We start from the raw sequence: 16,930 nt of genomic DNA on the forward strand, positions 1-16,930 counted from the left end.
TCAGAATTTGGACTCAACAATGGAAACAACGAGAGGCTAAATAAAATAAATAACTTCGAATTGATCACTAAACTGTTTTACAACTAGTAACATCAATTCGAACAGGGTTTTTCTCATCCTTAACGGCGCATAATACAATGCATTACATTGCATGATACAAATCCATTGCAAGTGTTACAGAACAAAATGTAACCTTCATGATCAAAATATAACCACATGTCGTTTCTAAACAGAGTAAGTTCTTATATTATCAAAATTTCCCGCCTTTTTTCATTCCGTGAATAAAATTGTGTTTAGTACGTTTTATGCCGTTTTGTCTTCAAAATTCCTGGACGTCATTCGGTAAATATATTTGTGTTACTCTCTGTCGTCCTGGACGTTCCCGGCCGTCATTCGGTTAATATTACATAGGGAGTTTAAGAAAACCACGACGGCAACGGCAACGGGAACGTCGCTAAACAAAAGATTTAATGAGGAGAACAATGGCTGTGCACGTGCGTTATAATTCTTGGTACATTTCTTTACCGTCCTCGGCAAAACAACAACGTGAAATGACCAAATTCTGCGTTGTCTAGAGAACGTGAACCGCGACGGCTAATTTTTGAAATTTTTATTTCAAGTTTATCGCTATGTCCCAGATTCAGTTTCGTGAAAGTTTTGACAGTGATAAACAAGGTAAATAACTTTAGAGTACCGCGAGATTCGTACATAAAATATAAAGTCACTTTTTAATCGACGTTGTCCTCGGCATCGCCTTCGTGTTTACTTAAACTCCCTTATTGTGTTTAGTACGTTTTCAAAATTCCCGGTACAGGGGTTTTCGGTAAATGTATTTGTGGTAAGAACTTTTCCAGGCCTCTATTCGGTAAACAGATTTGCGTTGGGTTCGTCTTTAGCATTCGAGGCCCACATTTGGCTCATAAATATATTTGTTGTTTTAGTCTGTTTGGGCCGCCATTCAGAAAATATTTACTTGCCTTTTCGGTGATGAAAACGAACAATGTTTCCCCGTAAATGGAAGCGTCGCAATGCACTTTCACGTTGCCTTTCGCATCAATTCCCAGTCACATTTGCTTGTTCGGAAATGAACGAACTCCTGTTCTTTTATTCTAAACTCGTCTTGTGATTGGCAGAAATCATAACTGGTGGCCCCGGTCGAGTTCGTTACACCGTAACACTTCATTGTCGGTTGATCTTTGAAACATTTTTAGTCCTGAATAATGAATACCTCACGTAATAAGGAGGCGGCTTTCATGAAGATTTGTACCTGAAAAGCTTATGACTTCTACTCTTTAACATTCTCGATAAGCCGTCAAATTTCGGATTCAGCATCCGGATTTTTTAAGGTAGGGTAACAAAATTAGCAAATTTACTGGGACTGTTCAACAATCTACTTGATTTTCATGTTCTGGTAGATCAAAAAGCCAAAACCTGTTTTTGCTAAATAGAACACTGAAATCTTTACTCTAAGAACAGAGTGCATTAAACTGATTCTGTTTATTCATAACTTATACCGTTTTCGAATACTAGGGTCTTTCCTTTGTTTCATTTTTTAAATAACTCTGCGTCTCCTGGTGTCTATAAGCTTTTTCTTTTTGTGATGATATCAACCTATTAAACGTCAAGGGTGACAGTGAAAACAGTCTGCGAGACACGTCGAAACTACTTACACTTTTTTCAACATGGCGCTTCTTCTTTCAGTGGAAAACTGGTGTCCAGCGAAGAAGACCGTTTGTGGTAAGACCCCATCTGTGGTGAGAGACGTGACTCCTTTAGTCACATATATAGTAACATGTAACCACATATATCTTCACGTCTTGTGAATACCTTTATTTCGACAGATTAGGGTCGGCAAGATCAAATAGTCTCACACCTTGCATTACAGCATTTTACATACCTGCTGTTCACTCCTCCCTTGACTTGGGCGCAAGGTAGGTCACTCAGTTATTAACAGTTGCTTAAGAAAATCACTCAAGTACTGCATTTCAATGAACTTTACACTGGAATCAGAAAACGAGAAAGTATAGCACGAAGGCTGGCGTGGTTTTCAAATTTCTATATTTGTTTCCTTCTTCAAACTCAGTGGTCATTTTGCCTGTTCACCATTGATGTTCATAGGCATGGAATATGTTCATCCGTCAGCAACCAACCAAAGGAAAAACCTTACGTCGACTCACCGAATGACCTTCTCAACTAAAAAAGTAAATAAAAAACGCTAAAAGTTCTTGCGATTGCCTCAGCGACATATTAACCTTAGAACACCTGGTCGTTAAGTGTAGTGTGGAGAAAAGAGACACATAAAACGGTTGCTGTCTTACGGGAAGCCTGGTGTAAATCAAAAGAAACAAAAAAGCACAGTCACCATATCGCGCGAGACTAAGTTTTCCTCTCAGCGTTTAAAAAATGGGTAATATTAATCTCATGTGCTGCTGGGCTCAGAAGGCAAGTATCACCAACTGTCTCGTTCTCTTTCTATTTCTCTCCAGCCCCATCCTCTTGTACAAGTGGTCACCTGTTCGAATTCGGAAACGTGAATGAAGCAACTTGCTTTCAGTCTAATGCACTGGGATTGAGTACAGTAACTCTGTCTTCAGACCAAAAGACCCTCAAACAGGGACAAAAGTCCTTAAAATGGAAAGCAACTGGTCCCTTAACGCTGCGCTTTTATGCTGCTTCAAAATTCACCATTGCTAACAGGTGGCTCTCCCGAGGAGGTGTCAAAGTGTCTCCTGTTTGTACTCTCTCTTGTTTTTGTCACTTCCACCAGATATGTACCACTCTCCGCTTTTTAATCTCCCGTGAAGAGCAAGAGGTTGACAAACTGACAACTGTACTATGCTCTCCGTCGCCCCAGTACTCCCCCTTTTTCGTTCCACCCGCCCTAAAAATTTTTTTTTATTTGAGGGGGGGCGGTGGGGGGTCGGGGGGGGGGGGAGAGACGGAATTTGAAAATAGACTCATATTTTGACTAACCATGTGCCCGGAAATTGTCGAGCAATGTCCAGATCTTCTTCGGAAATGTCAAGAGGATCCTACGTCGTTTTGCATACTATAAATGGCTTATCGCTGTAGTGAATAGCTGGATTAAATGCAATAGGAGCATGTTCCTGAGGGCCTCCCTCCCTTCCTTCCCTCCCTCCAGTCTTTAATCTCCCGTGGAAAGCACGAGGTTGACATACTCACAAACTGTCCGAGCCACCATTCTGTGTCATCTTCAGTTGCTGTCGTTTTGTCGAAGTATCTTGTGCGGAGCATCTTGTGTAGCGGCAGATCACACAGCTCCCCTCCCTCAAAAAGAAGTGATTTTTCTGGGGGAACTGGGGAAGCCCCCGCCTTGCCCCCCCCCCCCCCCAATGTGAAAAATGGGGGGGTCTTTGGTTTTAAGTTTTTGGGTCTTAGGGGGTCTGGGGGGTCTTAGGGTGTTTGTTTAAAAGACACCATATGCAGATTGTAAGGTAGACAATAAAAATAACAATTAATAGTTTTCTCTCTTGGAGAACGAAGTCACAGTATTTTATTCCTATCTTGGCAGTTGTTTGTGTTAATTTCACTAGCAATGGAGAAATATTCAAAACGATTGTTGACAGATACAATGAATATTTATTTTAAGTTTTGAAACCATTTGTTTACGTATCTCGTTTCGGGAAGAAAAATAAAATTATACGTACATCACCAGCCACTATGCCTGTTTGACATGGCTTGTGTTTAACATGATTGGACCGTAAATCTCTCTCGCAAAAAGTAGCTCTAGGCAGTCCCTTGAATGCTAATTTGTCTATCCATCACTTAAATTTTAGGGCATCACTCGATCGTGGATGCCAACTTGTATACTATTGATGAAGAAATGTTCACTCTGGTCGAATTGCATAGAATACAGAGGAAATGTAATGTGAAGAGCAACAAAATTAAAAGATAAAGCAATTTGAATTTTTTTCTTTAAGTAAGCCTATTTTAAAGTCTGTTAAAATAAAAATTAAATTACGGATTTCGAATTTTATATACGAACACCGTCAGAATTTCAATGTGTACATAAAACGGATACAATGCAGAAACAGGCTACCTTAGGCTCACTTTGGACTCTACAAGGAGAAAAAGCGAATGGAAAACCACCATATTCTCTAGCCAAGAAAAATGCTATGAGTCCAATATCCACTTCTAGTAAACACGATCTCACTTCCTGACTTTGACTGGTATCAATTCTTTGACCTTGCCGGCCGCGCTGTTGTAACCGATACATGACCACAGTCATAAATACCTCTATCTTAGCTTTCATCTACGCGTGAGGAAAAGCCCATAGGCAAAATACTGCATATTTGCAAAAGCGAAACACATGAACCGCAAAAATGGCCGCTCTCAAATTTGGAGGTCTTCGAGAAACTCGTACCCATGCAGGCTCTCCATGTTATCGGACAAAAGTTTACATCTGAGTGACTGAGACATTTGCATATTTTGCCCCATAACAATAGTCGTTTCTACGCTTCGCGTATCCACGACTAAATAGTGTTTAAATAAATTCGAATTTTATCTTAATTGTATTCAAACAGTTAACATGAAATATTTCGATACGGTATAGATTGTTAATTGCGGCTCCTTCTGATAATAATAAAGTTACTGTAGCATTTTATTTCGAGCAAGTTGTTTTAAAATCGATAACGTCTGACTTGGAGATATTCATTTACTGCCGGGTAGATGTACCTGTGAAAATGAGTTAACACTTTATTGTCGGTTGATGATTCAAACATTTTTGAGTCGTGAATAATGAATACATTACGTAATTAAGAGGCGGCTCTTATGAAGAGTTGTACCTGAAAGCTATCACTTCTACGCTTAAACATTCTCGACAAGCCGTGTAATTTCGTATACAGCATCCGGATTTTTTAAGGTACGGTAACAAAAGTAGCAAATTTACTAGTACTGTTCAACAATCTACTTGATTTTCATGTTCTGGTAAATCAAAAAGCCAATACCTGTTTTTGCTAAATAGACAAATCTTTACTCTAAGAACAGAGTGCATTAAACTGATTCATTTTCAAGATAACTCTGCGTCCATGTACTGGTGTCTATATAGCTTTTGTCTTTTTGTGATGATATCAACCTATTAAATGCGAAGGGTGAAAGTGAAAACAGTGCTGGGAGACATGTCAAAACTACTTATCCTTTTTAAACATTTCAACATGGTGCTTCTTCTTTTAGTGGAAAGCTGGTGTCCTGCGAAGAAGGCAGTTTGTGGTAAGACCCCACTTGTGGTAAGAAACGTAACTCCTTTAGTCAGATTAGACATACTTGGGCTCTTTGAATAAAATTTTGGTGCTTGTAAAAGCATTGCGTTTGAGCTGCCGAAACATAGAAATCGTAGTATTTCAAACGTGCTTAGCATGTTCATCGCAAGCCCACACTGAAAAGGAAAATCCTTTTGAAACTAGGAACGGGACAACTGGAAACTTTGCTGTTACACTGAAAATATTTGTTATAGTGCGATTTTGTACAAACATCATGAACCTCTTCCTATCATAGCACCACATATATTTTCACGTCTAATGAATACGTTTATTTCGACAGATTAGGGTCGGCAAGACAAAATGGTCTCACACCTTGCATTACAGCATCTTACATACCTGCTGTTCACTCTTCCCTTGACTTGGGCACAAGGTAGGTCACTCAGCTATTAACAATTACTTAAGAAAATCACTCAAGCATCAAAAACTCTGTTTAAAACAAACGATCCACCCGCTAAAGTATTGCATTTGTGGAATCAGAAAACGAGAAAGTATAGCACGAAGGCTGGCGTGGTTTTCAAATTTCTATATTTGTTTCCTTCTTCAAACTCAGTGGTCATTTTGCCTGTTCACAATTGATTTTATTTAGTAGCAATGGAATGTGTTCATCCGTCAGCAACCAACCAAAGGAAAGGCCTTATGTCGACTCACCGAATAACCTCAACTGAAAAATAAACAAAAAACCCTAAATGTTCTCGCGATTGCTTCAGAGACATAATCAGCTTAGAATACCTGGTCGCTAAGTGTAGTGTCGATAAAAGAGCCACATGAAGCCACATGAAGCATGTTTTACGGTGAGCCTGGTGTAAATCAGAAGAAACAAAAAAGCACAATCACCATATTGCGCGAGACTAAATATTCCTCTCGGCGTTTAAAAAAATGGGTAATGTTAATCTCATGTGCTGCCGGGCTCAGAAGGCAGGTATCACCGACTGTATTGATCTCTTTCTATTTCTCTCCAGTCCCATCTCCTTGCACAAGTGGTCACCTGTTCGACTTCGAAAACGTGAATGAGGCAAATTGCTTTCAGTCTAATCCACCGGGATCGGGTACAGTAACTCTGTCTTCAGACCGAAAGACCGTCAAGCAGGGACAAAAGTCCTTGAACTGGCAAGCAACTGGTGCCTCAACGCTGCGACTTTATGCCGCTTCAACATTCACCATTCCTAACAGGTGGCTCTCCCGAGGAGGCGTCAAAGTGTGGTTGTACAAAGAAAACGTCTCACCCGGAAAAACCCTTAGAGTGGAATTCAAAAACACTGTCCAGCGTTCAGCTACTACCGTCGCTCGGTTTCAAGTGAATCTTGATTTTCAAGGGTGGAGAGGAATTTGGGTCACGTTTTCAGAGTGCAAGTTGACAAGCACAAGCTTTTCCTCAGGTGCCGTGATCAATGATGTCAACTTCGTCCTGAGGGAAGCCGACACGATCCACATAGACTTGTTAGAGTTTTCGCAGAGCGTTAGCAAACAGTCACGTGATAAAATTGTACCTCCCGTCAGTCCTTTTGGCTTAGAATTGTATGACGCAAGTAACTTTTGGCAACGGACGTACTACTGGAGTCAACAGTCCCCTTCTGCATTGCCCACGACAGTTGATCCAAAAAAGATGCAGAGCTTGGAGGTTATTAAAAGCCGGCTCAGGAACTGGTACTGTGATGAAACGAAAGCATCGCCCAAGTTCCAAGGGACAAGTCTCATCAAAAATAGATGGAATTCCCTTTCGCGAAGTATTAAAGACGCGCATTCAAAGTACCAGGCACTAATATTCGATGGAAACAAAGTCATCGGCCCACCTTTGTTTTGCAGAGACTGCAGAAACGGACAAAAATTTGGATTTATCATGGAAACAATTCTTTTGCCTTTGGCTTTGGAATACCATCTTAGATCTCGAACTGTAGAAATAGATAGTACTGTTACTGCCCAGCTGGCTAACCTTAACTCTATTCAGCAAAGCAAAAAAAACAATGCATACAAAGCTATTGCAGGCGAGCAGAGGGACATGCAAAACAAATTTAAAAGCTACCTATCCTCAACTCCCCCCCTAACCAGCCAACAAGTCAAAACTGCCATAAACTCTCTTAATGTTCATCGATTAAACAAAATCAACAACCTCCTCGATTACGTCAAACAACAAGGATTCGCCGACGGAAGTGGCCTTGGATCTTTGGACCACGAAATGAACAAGGATGGTGCTGGATTCATGCATACTCTGTTTCTTCTCTGTGTTTCTCTAAGCCCACCTTCAAAGAGCAGATTGTTGGACCTCATTAGCACAGCAAAATGGTACAATGACTTCGGAGAAGTTTATCAGTCTCCAACATTTGAAATCAAAGGAACCACTGCTGACCGTATGATCTCGCTACTTCTGTTTAGACTCATTATAGTGTTGGTGATGCCACAAGACAATGATGCAGAAAAAAAAGCCAAGATTCGGGACATGGACGCTGTGCTTCGATGGATAAATAACGCTTTAGCAGTGAACGACGGTCTTGGAGGAGTGATCAAACCTGACTTTACAGGACATCACCACAAAGCGTTTTATGGATCAGCGTATGTGCCACAAGCTTTGCACAATGCAGCTTTGGTTCATTACCTTCTTGGAGGAACGGAATTCGTTCTATCGACAACATCGGTCAACAACATCAGGCGAGGACTTGAAACGCTGCGTCTTATAGCGCTCAAGTATTCCACTCCAAACAGTGTTAACGGACGGTTCCCAAATTATGTCAAAAAGGTTCTCATCAAAGCAGCATTAGCAGGCTATGCTTACATCAGCGTTGAACATCCTTCCGTTCTGCCTTCTGTGACACCAACAGGAATCACTGTAACCAATGTGAAAGGCGCAGAAATGTTCTTGCGGTTATATGATGAGAACGACCCAGATGTGGATAATTATTTAAAAGATGGAAGAATTAGGAAGGGCAAGTACTATTTCAACAGTTTGGGATCTCTGGACATTATGAAGGCAGTAAGTAGAAGTATTGTTTTTTCATGCTTTAAAAAGATCAAGTTCATTCTAATTAATTACAAGGTAAAATGCCAATGGTAAACTTTATCTATTTACCAGATGTTGATGGTGTTTAAACAATATAATTTAATTTCTGGAGGACGAACGTCTGATGTTTACTTCTAACGGGAACGAATATATTTCTCCGGATCGCCGATCTGCAACGGTTTCCTAACTACTAATCGTTTAATACCATCCTCTTTTATAAAAGCTGATCAGGTATGTTTAAAATCTCTTTTGTCTTTTTTCAGGTTGTATCCACCGCTACATCTAAAAGCATTTCAGCTGAACCGTCCCCAGAAGGTCACTGGTCAAAGAACTTCGCCGTTCTATCGGTGCATCGGCGCAAGCAATGGGCTGCTTCTTGCAAAGGATTCAATCGCTTCATTTGGGACTACGAAAATAAGCCGCACAAAGAGAACATTTATGGAATGTTTGCTAGTCATGGGGCACTTCTGATTGCCAACAGTGAATCACTACTTGGCGTACATGATGTCCAAAACGGATGGGACTGGGCTAAAGTTCCAGGGGCAACAACAATCGCGATTGGAGATCCAAATCTGAATGACTTAAACATAAATAAAGCGAGGAACTACAATCGAAAGGATCTTGCTGGAGGTCTTACATTTAAAGGTACGGGATCCTTGGAAAACGGAATATTTGGTATGGACTTTAAACAACCAGATTACGGATTGACGGATTGGCGAGGGAGTATCGACCTTGAGTTCAAAAAATCGGTTTTCTTCTTTGAAAACCTGCTGGTGTGTTTAGGAAGTCACATCACGGCACAAAACACTAATAGAAAAGCCATTCAAACAACTCTTTTTCAAGACAAGTTGGTAAGTGGAGTGAGTTCGTCCTTCATAAAAGTCAACAACGTCAAAAAAGCCTATGCAGATACATTGCCTGTCGAAACACCGACGACTGCAGCCAGAAGCTACACATCCCTCACTGATGCAAAAGGAAACTTCTACTACATACCAAGTCCCAGCAAATCAATCCTAAAAGTTCACGTGCAAGATCAGACCTCAAAGACCGATGACGGCAAAACAACAACAACAGGCCGTTACGGTACAGCATGGTTCCACCATGGTGCCACTCCCTCCGACAGCGATTATGAGTACGCTGTTCTGATCCCAACACAAAGTTATCATGCAACATTAGCCGACTTGGCAACGGCCCAGGAAACACAAGGAAACAAAGTTTACACAGTTCTCCAGAAAGATTCAACTGCCCATGTCGTCCAGTTTCTCAAATCACCAAAGTCATGGACAAGCCTCAACCATCCCATTACTGGTTATGTCATGTTTGCAAGAGCCAGACGCCTTCCACGTGCTGGTCCAATAAATAAAGTAGGAAGCGGCAACTGCCTTATCATGGCTGAGGAAACTTCACAGCATATCTTTCTCAGTATAAGCATTCCAAGCTTGAATCTTCATACCGCAACGGATCCTCTCACTAATTCAGGTGACGTAGGGCTGGAAGAATTATTTCAGTCATCAAGTGCGGAAAGAGAAGTAGTCGTCACGTTAAAAAAGGAAGTGCAGAAGAGCATCGTCTCGGTCCAAACTCATGGTGAACCAGACTGCTACAAACCCAACGTGTGGATTGTTCAAGGCAAGAAAGTTCGATTTTTGAATCTTAAGAATGGCTTTAGCGTAGAAGTCAAATTGAAGAAGAAGCCACATCAGTAAAAAGCTCAGCGACCTACAAGGGCAATTTCAGTCGGTCGTGCTCTATTCCTTATGATGCATGTATTACACTGATGAATAGATATTTAAAAGTGTACGGTATCAGTAGTTAAATAAAATGAAATAACAAGTGATCAATGGTTGTCGTATTCTTTTATATTTGCTTGCATTGTTAGACGTCTGCAGCGTATGGCATAATAAACATCTCTGGCGAGCTCTTTCATAGTCCGGTGGATATGTGCATATTTGAGGGAAAGCGTGCACTTTGTGAAGAAATCTCCAAATTTTGCATAAAGGTAGCTTAGAATACATTGAAAACCCTCTGATATGGAGCCACCGCTAAAAGTCTTGTTAAGGCCATTTAAGGGGTTGGTTCGCATGAAAACGAGGCTAAAATCATAACATACCTATTTCGCCTGCGATGTGAATATTAATACCTTTGGATACACTAGTATTCCTTGCTTTTTGGCATTATAACTTCACTTGCTAACCCAGTTGCATGTTCCTTTCACCTATGATCACCTATGATCTTGTAAATTCTGAATTACCTTGACCTTCAGTTTCCGTTAGAGTTTTACATGTGTTTGTACAGTACATACAAAAAAGTTCTTTCCCATTACGTTTAGGTGAAGTACGTCACGTAACTTAACAATGGACATTAATGGAGAAGTTTAAACTCATAAAGAGATGCTGCATTAATAATAGGCAGTTTGGAGAACTATAGTCTTAGTATATTACAGTAACAGTAGCTTTTGTAATTTAAGGCAACCATTATCAACGTTTGGGTAGCAGTGTAATTATTTTTGGAATCACTGGTCATTAATCTGTTAATGATCAAAGAAAAAAGTTAGGAATGCATTATCTCCTAGGAGAAATATGCACCTGCTTTGAAGTTGTAAGGGCACTATAACAATAAAAGATAGAGTTAATTGAGAGAGAGACTGGTGCCTACCCATAATGCACTTTCACATTGCAATTCACATCCGCCATATTGGATCATTTGGGAAACAACGCTATGTTGTCTGTAAGTAAACTAAAGCACTTAATGTTATTATATTGTTGCCAGACGATTTGGAATGGTTTTTCAATTGTTTGATTCTTTGGCTTAACATATTTTAATATCTAATGCTGCTTAAACTAAAAAACACTCTGAATTACTTGCTGCCATGAATTACTATTGCAACTCAACTGAATCATCATGTAGGTGCATTCAGCAACTATGAGATGAAAATCATAATAAATTCGTTGTTGGAATAAACAGTGAAATTTCATTGTCACCAATTAGGTAATAGAGCTTTTCATTTGAATGGGTTAAATGCGATCAAATTTGTCGAAAGCTGTGTTTTAAGTATGTTTCTGAGTACTGAATTATGTATAATATTTGAAGTCAACTGCTTCATCTGTTAGGAGCAAGAACTAATCTCGCTGCTAATAAGGACTATTACTTTCTTTGTTTTAAATGTGCAAAACAATCATTCAGTAGCCCTGGGATGTGTTATGAAAGAGCGATTATTTCGAGTCCAATAGACTGGAAAAATGTGTTCTCTGTCAAGAAGACACTGGAGAGCCACTGCAGTGCCCTGCACGTTCAAAACGAGGTGGTATTGGTGCCGGATGTTAGACGCTTGCATCAAAATTAAAGTAGTTTGTGGAAATAGGTAGTTTACCACTGCCTGTCACATTAAATGCCCTAGATGAAGGGAGTGGTGTTGAAAACACACTTTTTCAACACAATGCTTGCTGGCATAAGAGATGTAGCTCCAAATTTAATGCTACGAAACTTAAAAGAGCTCAAAAGCGAAGCGCTGACGCGATAGAATCAATGAGAGAAATTCCCCCAAAACGGACACGTACAAGTCTTTAGTGTACTGCTTCGAAATCAGTCTGCTTCTTTTGCGAGGAACTAGACTCCGAAGAGCCCCTTCATAGTGTTAGCACTTTCAGTCTAGACTCTTGAGTACGTCAAATGGCCATGGATCCACAAAATGAAAAGTTGTTGGCGAAGCTAAGCGCCGGTGACATGTTGGCACAAGAAGCTAAATATCACAAATAATGCTCAACAACACTGAGCAACCAAGCCCGTTCAAAAATGTCAAAAGCGGCGAAAGTAGATGATGACGAAAAATTGACTCCCGGAATTGTCCTTGCAGAATTAATTTCATACATAGAGGAAAGTCGAGCTGAAAGTAAGAGTGTTTAAGTGTTTAAAATGACAAAGCTGTCGGAAATGTACACATCCAGACTAAAGCAACTCGGGATTGTTCAACCTTGCGCTCTGCATTCAACTAGACTCAAGAATAGGATACTAGCAAGTATTCCTAGTCTATGAGCCTACCAACAGGGTCGGGATACGTTGTTGGCCTTTGATAGCGACATTGGAACAGCACTACAGCGAGTCTGTGAAGCTGATGCAAACTATCTTGCAAAGACAGCCACCATTGTTAGGAAAGAAATGTTGGCTACCAAGTCTACCTTTAAGGAGACATTTCAAAGACAGTGTCATGAGAACTCAGTCCCGCCTTCTCTGGTGTCTTTGGTGAAAATGATTTTGTATGGGCCAAACATTGAAAGTCAACTTGAAAACTCCTCTTCTCAAGCAGCACTCACTGTTGCCCAGTTACTTCAGTTCAACTGCTAAATCCGTCGATCGCCGTGAAATAAATTCCAACTGTGATCGCCATAGCAAGGATCGAGAAGCACCTGTGCCTCTTTACGTTGGTCTGTCTGTCCATGCACAAAAGCGTAAACGAGAGCTAGGGGACACTCTTTTCAAATTAGGCATGTCGATTTCCTATGATCGTGTTCTTGGCATCTCAACAGAGATTGGAAATTCTGTCTGCCGTAGGTTTAAAGAAGATGGTGTTTTGTGCCCCATTAAACTACGAAGAGGCCCGTTTACAACTTCAGCCATAGACAACATCGACCACAACCTCAGCTCAAAGCGGCCCAGGGGTCTTTTCATGGAACTGGCATTTCCCTTTTCCAAAATATATCTGAAGGTAATCCAGGATGTGAGCGAGAGGCGATCATCATGGCAAATGGCGCTGGATCAGTTACTAAATCAATTTGTTCTTTGCCAGAATGGTATGCGGAGGTACCCCCGGCTGTTCTGCGAAGCGAAAAAGCACAACTACCAGACATGGGGAGGCCCGAAGGTGCCGATGGCTGTTTTCTATCAATGGCAATCACTGACGAATAGGAATGGCTTGATCAAGTGAAGATATCAGTAAATCAAGAATCATATCATGGAGAGACACCAGTAGCTTGGGCAGGACATTACGCCAACTTACAGCCAAAGCAAGCAGTAATGCCAGCAATAACATCGCTGCCTCCTTTATTCCTAGATGAGGCTAAGAGTGTGCCGATGATTCGCCACTTGATGGACGTGATCAAGAAAACCACAGAATACCTCAACCCTGGTCAGGCTCCAGTCATAGCAGTTGATCAACCGTTGTTCACTGTAGCCAAACAAATACAATGGAACTGGCCCGAGTCCCATGACGAGCAACACTTTTTTTTCATTCTTGGAGGCCTTCATATAGAGATGGCAACCCTTTCAGTTCTCGGAAACTGGCTAGAAGATAGTGGGTGGACAAGCGCTCTCGTACAAGCCAACATTGCATCACCAGGGGTGGTGAATTCTTTTGTCAAAGGTTCAAATGTCAAACGAACTCGACGTGCTCATTAGGTGACAGCAGCTGTCTTGTACTCTTTGCTCACACAAGCCTATGATGAGTACAAGCAGACTGAGACGCTTGAAGAAGTTCTTTCATTTAGTGACTGGTGCAGAACAAAGACAAAAGCCTCGCCACAATTCCACTTCTGGTACATGACAATACAGCTGGAACTGCTCTACCTCGTATTCCTGCGGTCACTGCACACGTCTTGCCTCCCTCTCTATCTTGATGTTCTTCAAAAATTAACACCTTGGTTTTTCGCTCTTGACCATGTCAACTATTCAAGATGGGTACCAGTCCACACGCATGATATGCTAACTCTTAAGAAGAGGCTTCCCCAGAACTATGCGCACCTTCTCAATGGTGGATTTAAAGTACAGAAGACTGCTAAAGTGTCTTCTGCCATCGCCATTGACCACGCGCATGAAAAGAATAATGCTATGGCGAAGGGTGACGGGGAAGCTGTCGGGCTGACAGAAAATCCTGCCGCTCTACGGCGCTGGATGATTTCTGGTCCAGAAGTTGCAAGGTTGATAGCAGAATTTGAAGCTTCCTCAGGCACAGAGGAGAGAATGAAACCTGGGTCGACAAAGCATCACGAAGAGGCAAAAAGCACCCAGCTATCTTTCACTAAGGATGTGAAGGACTTAATCTCGGTCATTGATGAGTATCAGTATTAGGACCTCTATGTAAACCACTTTTAGTGATGGAGCTTCCTAATAAAAGATTGTTACTACTATGAGAAACCCGCTCACTGATGAAAGTGGAGATCTTCTCGTTCTTGACACAAAAGATATAGCTGATGCTTCTGTAGTGAAGACGGTAGAAGAGGTCGAAACACTTGGACAGGAACAGTTTGAAACATTTGTCAAGGAGAGATTACGTGAAGAAAAAACAAAGAACATGAATGATCCTATGAAGAAGAATAAGCTTCCATTATTCAGAAGTCCTTGCCAGAGAGAACCATCCAAAGACAAGCAGCAAATCTCATCTTTAAAGAGTGACTGTGCACCTTTCTCACGGCTGCTTATCTCGTATCAAACAAGGGAAGGAGACTTGGACGATTTTTTTAAACATAAAAACCAAGGTTTTCCACCATCAATATCACAAAATGGAAAGCTTCGTCTTCCAGGAAAGAAATCCGACCTGACAGACTGCATTCAATTACTGTCGCAGCCTCGAACCAGGGCCCCGACACCAATAGATGCAGCTATAATTGATGGTGCAGCAGCTATTAACATGGTGAAACCAACAAATACAGTAAAAACATTTCAAGAGTATGCAGATCTGGTATTCATTCCATATGTCAAGGGCCAGCTGCAGCATGTGCAAAGGCTTGACATCATATGGGACGAGTATGTACCAAACAGTTTGAAAGCAACGACCAGAGGAAAGAGGGGACGTGGTATTCGCCGGCGTGTTCAGTCTTTGACAACTGTGTCAAAAAACTGGAAGGAATTCCTGCGTGTAGATGCAAACAAGAAGGAACTATTTGGTTTTTTAGCAGAACAGATTACCCTTGTAGATTTCGGCGATGGCAAGCAAGTTATTGCTACGAAAGGAGAAGAAACAGGAGGTAAACCCAGTCAAGCATGATAGGACAATTTTTAATTGATTGTAGATAAACCAAAACGAAAGCAGTTATTCTGGCGAATCATAATGCAACGAACTAATACGAATTCGAAGCAATTACTTATGGCCGGCGCCAAGCGCGGGGAAATACCTTCGAGCAATTGGTTTTGGTTTTGCTTCTAATTGGTTGTCAGCATCTGCGCTTACAGTAGCTGAAAGCGTAATTTTCTGCTTTCGCAGCAAATGTACTGAATTAAATTTAGAACTTAACCACCCAACTTTTTCACAACCTTTCAACTGGATCACCAGTTTAAACCTGTATTCATCAATACATTTACTCGTGTAAGTTTTAAATATACGACAATGATTTGGAATTTTACAGACATGTTTCGGGAGAAACTTCTGCATTCTTCAGTGCAAAGAATACCAAAGAATAAATTCTATACACCTCACTCGTTTCAAATGGATTTCATGGACCTCGTTAATTAAATTAAACATAAACACACCAAATAATTGACCGGCTCATTCACTTACTTAAGCAAATTCTAAGGATTACATTGGCCATATATGAAGTAGGTGGATGGTGGAAAGCGATATCTTTTTGCAACATCGCGTGGAAGTATCGTCCTGGAAGCAAGAACATTACCAGTGTTGAAGCAGTCGGTTTTAAACACTCCTGTAGTATTTTAAAGAATTTTTATCGAACGCGAAAATGTAACCATATGTGAGCTGGTAACGGTTGGTTAAATTTGCTAACAGTGGGTTAACTAAGTTAATAAAGATGGTGAATTTTAAGCTCGGTAATGAAATGTGAAGGTGAATTAATCAACATGACACGAGCGTGGGACAAAGAAAAATTCTGGGTCCCAGACAGAAATCGAACCCATGACCTCCCGAACACCGCCGGGGCGGGCGCTCTATCGACTGAGCCACGAGAACTCATGGAGTTCAGTTAGTTTAGCTGAGTTTAGTTAGAGCGCCCGCCCGGTGTTCGGGAGGTCATGGGTTCGATTCCTGTCGGGGACTCAGAATTTTTCTTTGTCCCACGCTCGTGTCATGTTGATTAATTCACCTTCACAGTAGGTTAACTAGCCGTTGGCTAAATTCTCGTTGTTCGAAGGTCTGTTAAAATGATGCTAATCACTGGGTAGCTTTACAATGGTTAGATAAAATATCCCAGACTTAAACCATTTCCTAACATGTTTGAAAAGTTTTCCCGCGGAATTTTTTACCATCTTCTGTCTACTTTTAGTGGTAAAATGGCTGCCGAAAATTCTTCACATGAACTTGAAGTCGCTTGGGTAAATGAGCAATCGAGAGAAGTGCATATAGTTGAAACTGTCTGCAGAAAACGAAACCCAAATTTTTCAGCTCGAGAAATTGCGATCATAACTCAGAAGTTTGAGGAAAATCAAGCAGTACTGAAATCATAGTTTACTAAAACAAACACTAACAAAATGAAGCAACGTGTGTCGGAAGCCCGGAGGTGGGGGAGGGGGAGGGGGTGAGTATTCCCGTATATGGGCTATATAGGTATGTGCGGCCTCAAAGGGTAGGGTTTTTCAGTCGTTTTGGTCAGAAATAGGGTATCGATTTTGGCCATTTTGGTCTTAAATAGGGTATGGGTTTGCCACTCTAGTCTTGAACTGGGTATGTTTCTTAGAAGAAGCTACTTTTTCATCATTACCAATAAGAACGTCAACAAAA

General features: G+C 41.1%; 1 protein-coding gene and 1 long non-coding RNA gene across 3 annotated transcripts; both read left to right on the plus strand.

Moving 5' to 3' along the window:
* The first annotated feature begins 1,217 nt into the window (after positions 1-1,217).
* Positions 1,218-2,022, plus strand: LOC149109075 (uncharacterized). Its single transcript, XR_016208617.1, has 3 exons — positions 1,218-1,346; positions 1,702-1,737; positions 1,842-2,022. It is a non-coding gene; the product is annotated as an uncharacterized LOC149109075 (long non-coding RNA).
* Positions 2,023-4,821: 2,799 nt separating this feature from the next.
* Positions 4,822-10,112, plus strand: LOC110069416 (uncharacterized). 2 transcript variants are annotated; one of them, XM_089294180.1, is made up of 5 exons: positions 4,822-4,882; positions 5,194-5,246; positions 5,560-5,649; positions 6,239-8,244; positions 8,535-10,112. In XM_089294180.1, exons 3-5 carry the CDS (start codon positions 5,580-5,582, stop codon positions 9,975-9,977), a joined length of 3,519 nt encoding a protein of 1,172 aa, XP_089150306.1. In that variant the 5' UTR covers positions 4,822-4,882; positions 5,194-5,246; positions 5,560-5,579; the 3' UTR covers positions 9,978-10,112. The 2 variants fall into 2 exon arrangements, with proteins under 2 accessions (XP_089150306.1, XP_089150307.1); XM_089294181.1 differs by having other exon boundaries at positions 5,194-5,229.
* Positions 10,113-16,930: the final 6,818 nt, after the last annotated feature.

This window comes from Orbicella faveolata, unplaced genomic scaffold, assembly GCF_042242905.1.
Source record: "Orbicella faveolata isolate gen_17 unplaced genomic scaffold, um_ofav_v1 contig_25, whole genome shotgun sequence".
Lineage (NCBI taxonomy): Eukaryota > Metazoa > Cnidaria > Anthozoa > Scleractinia > Merulinidae > Orbicella > Orbicella faveolata.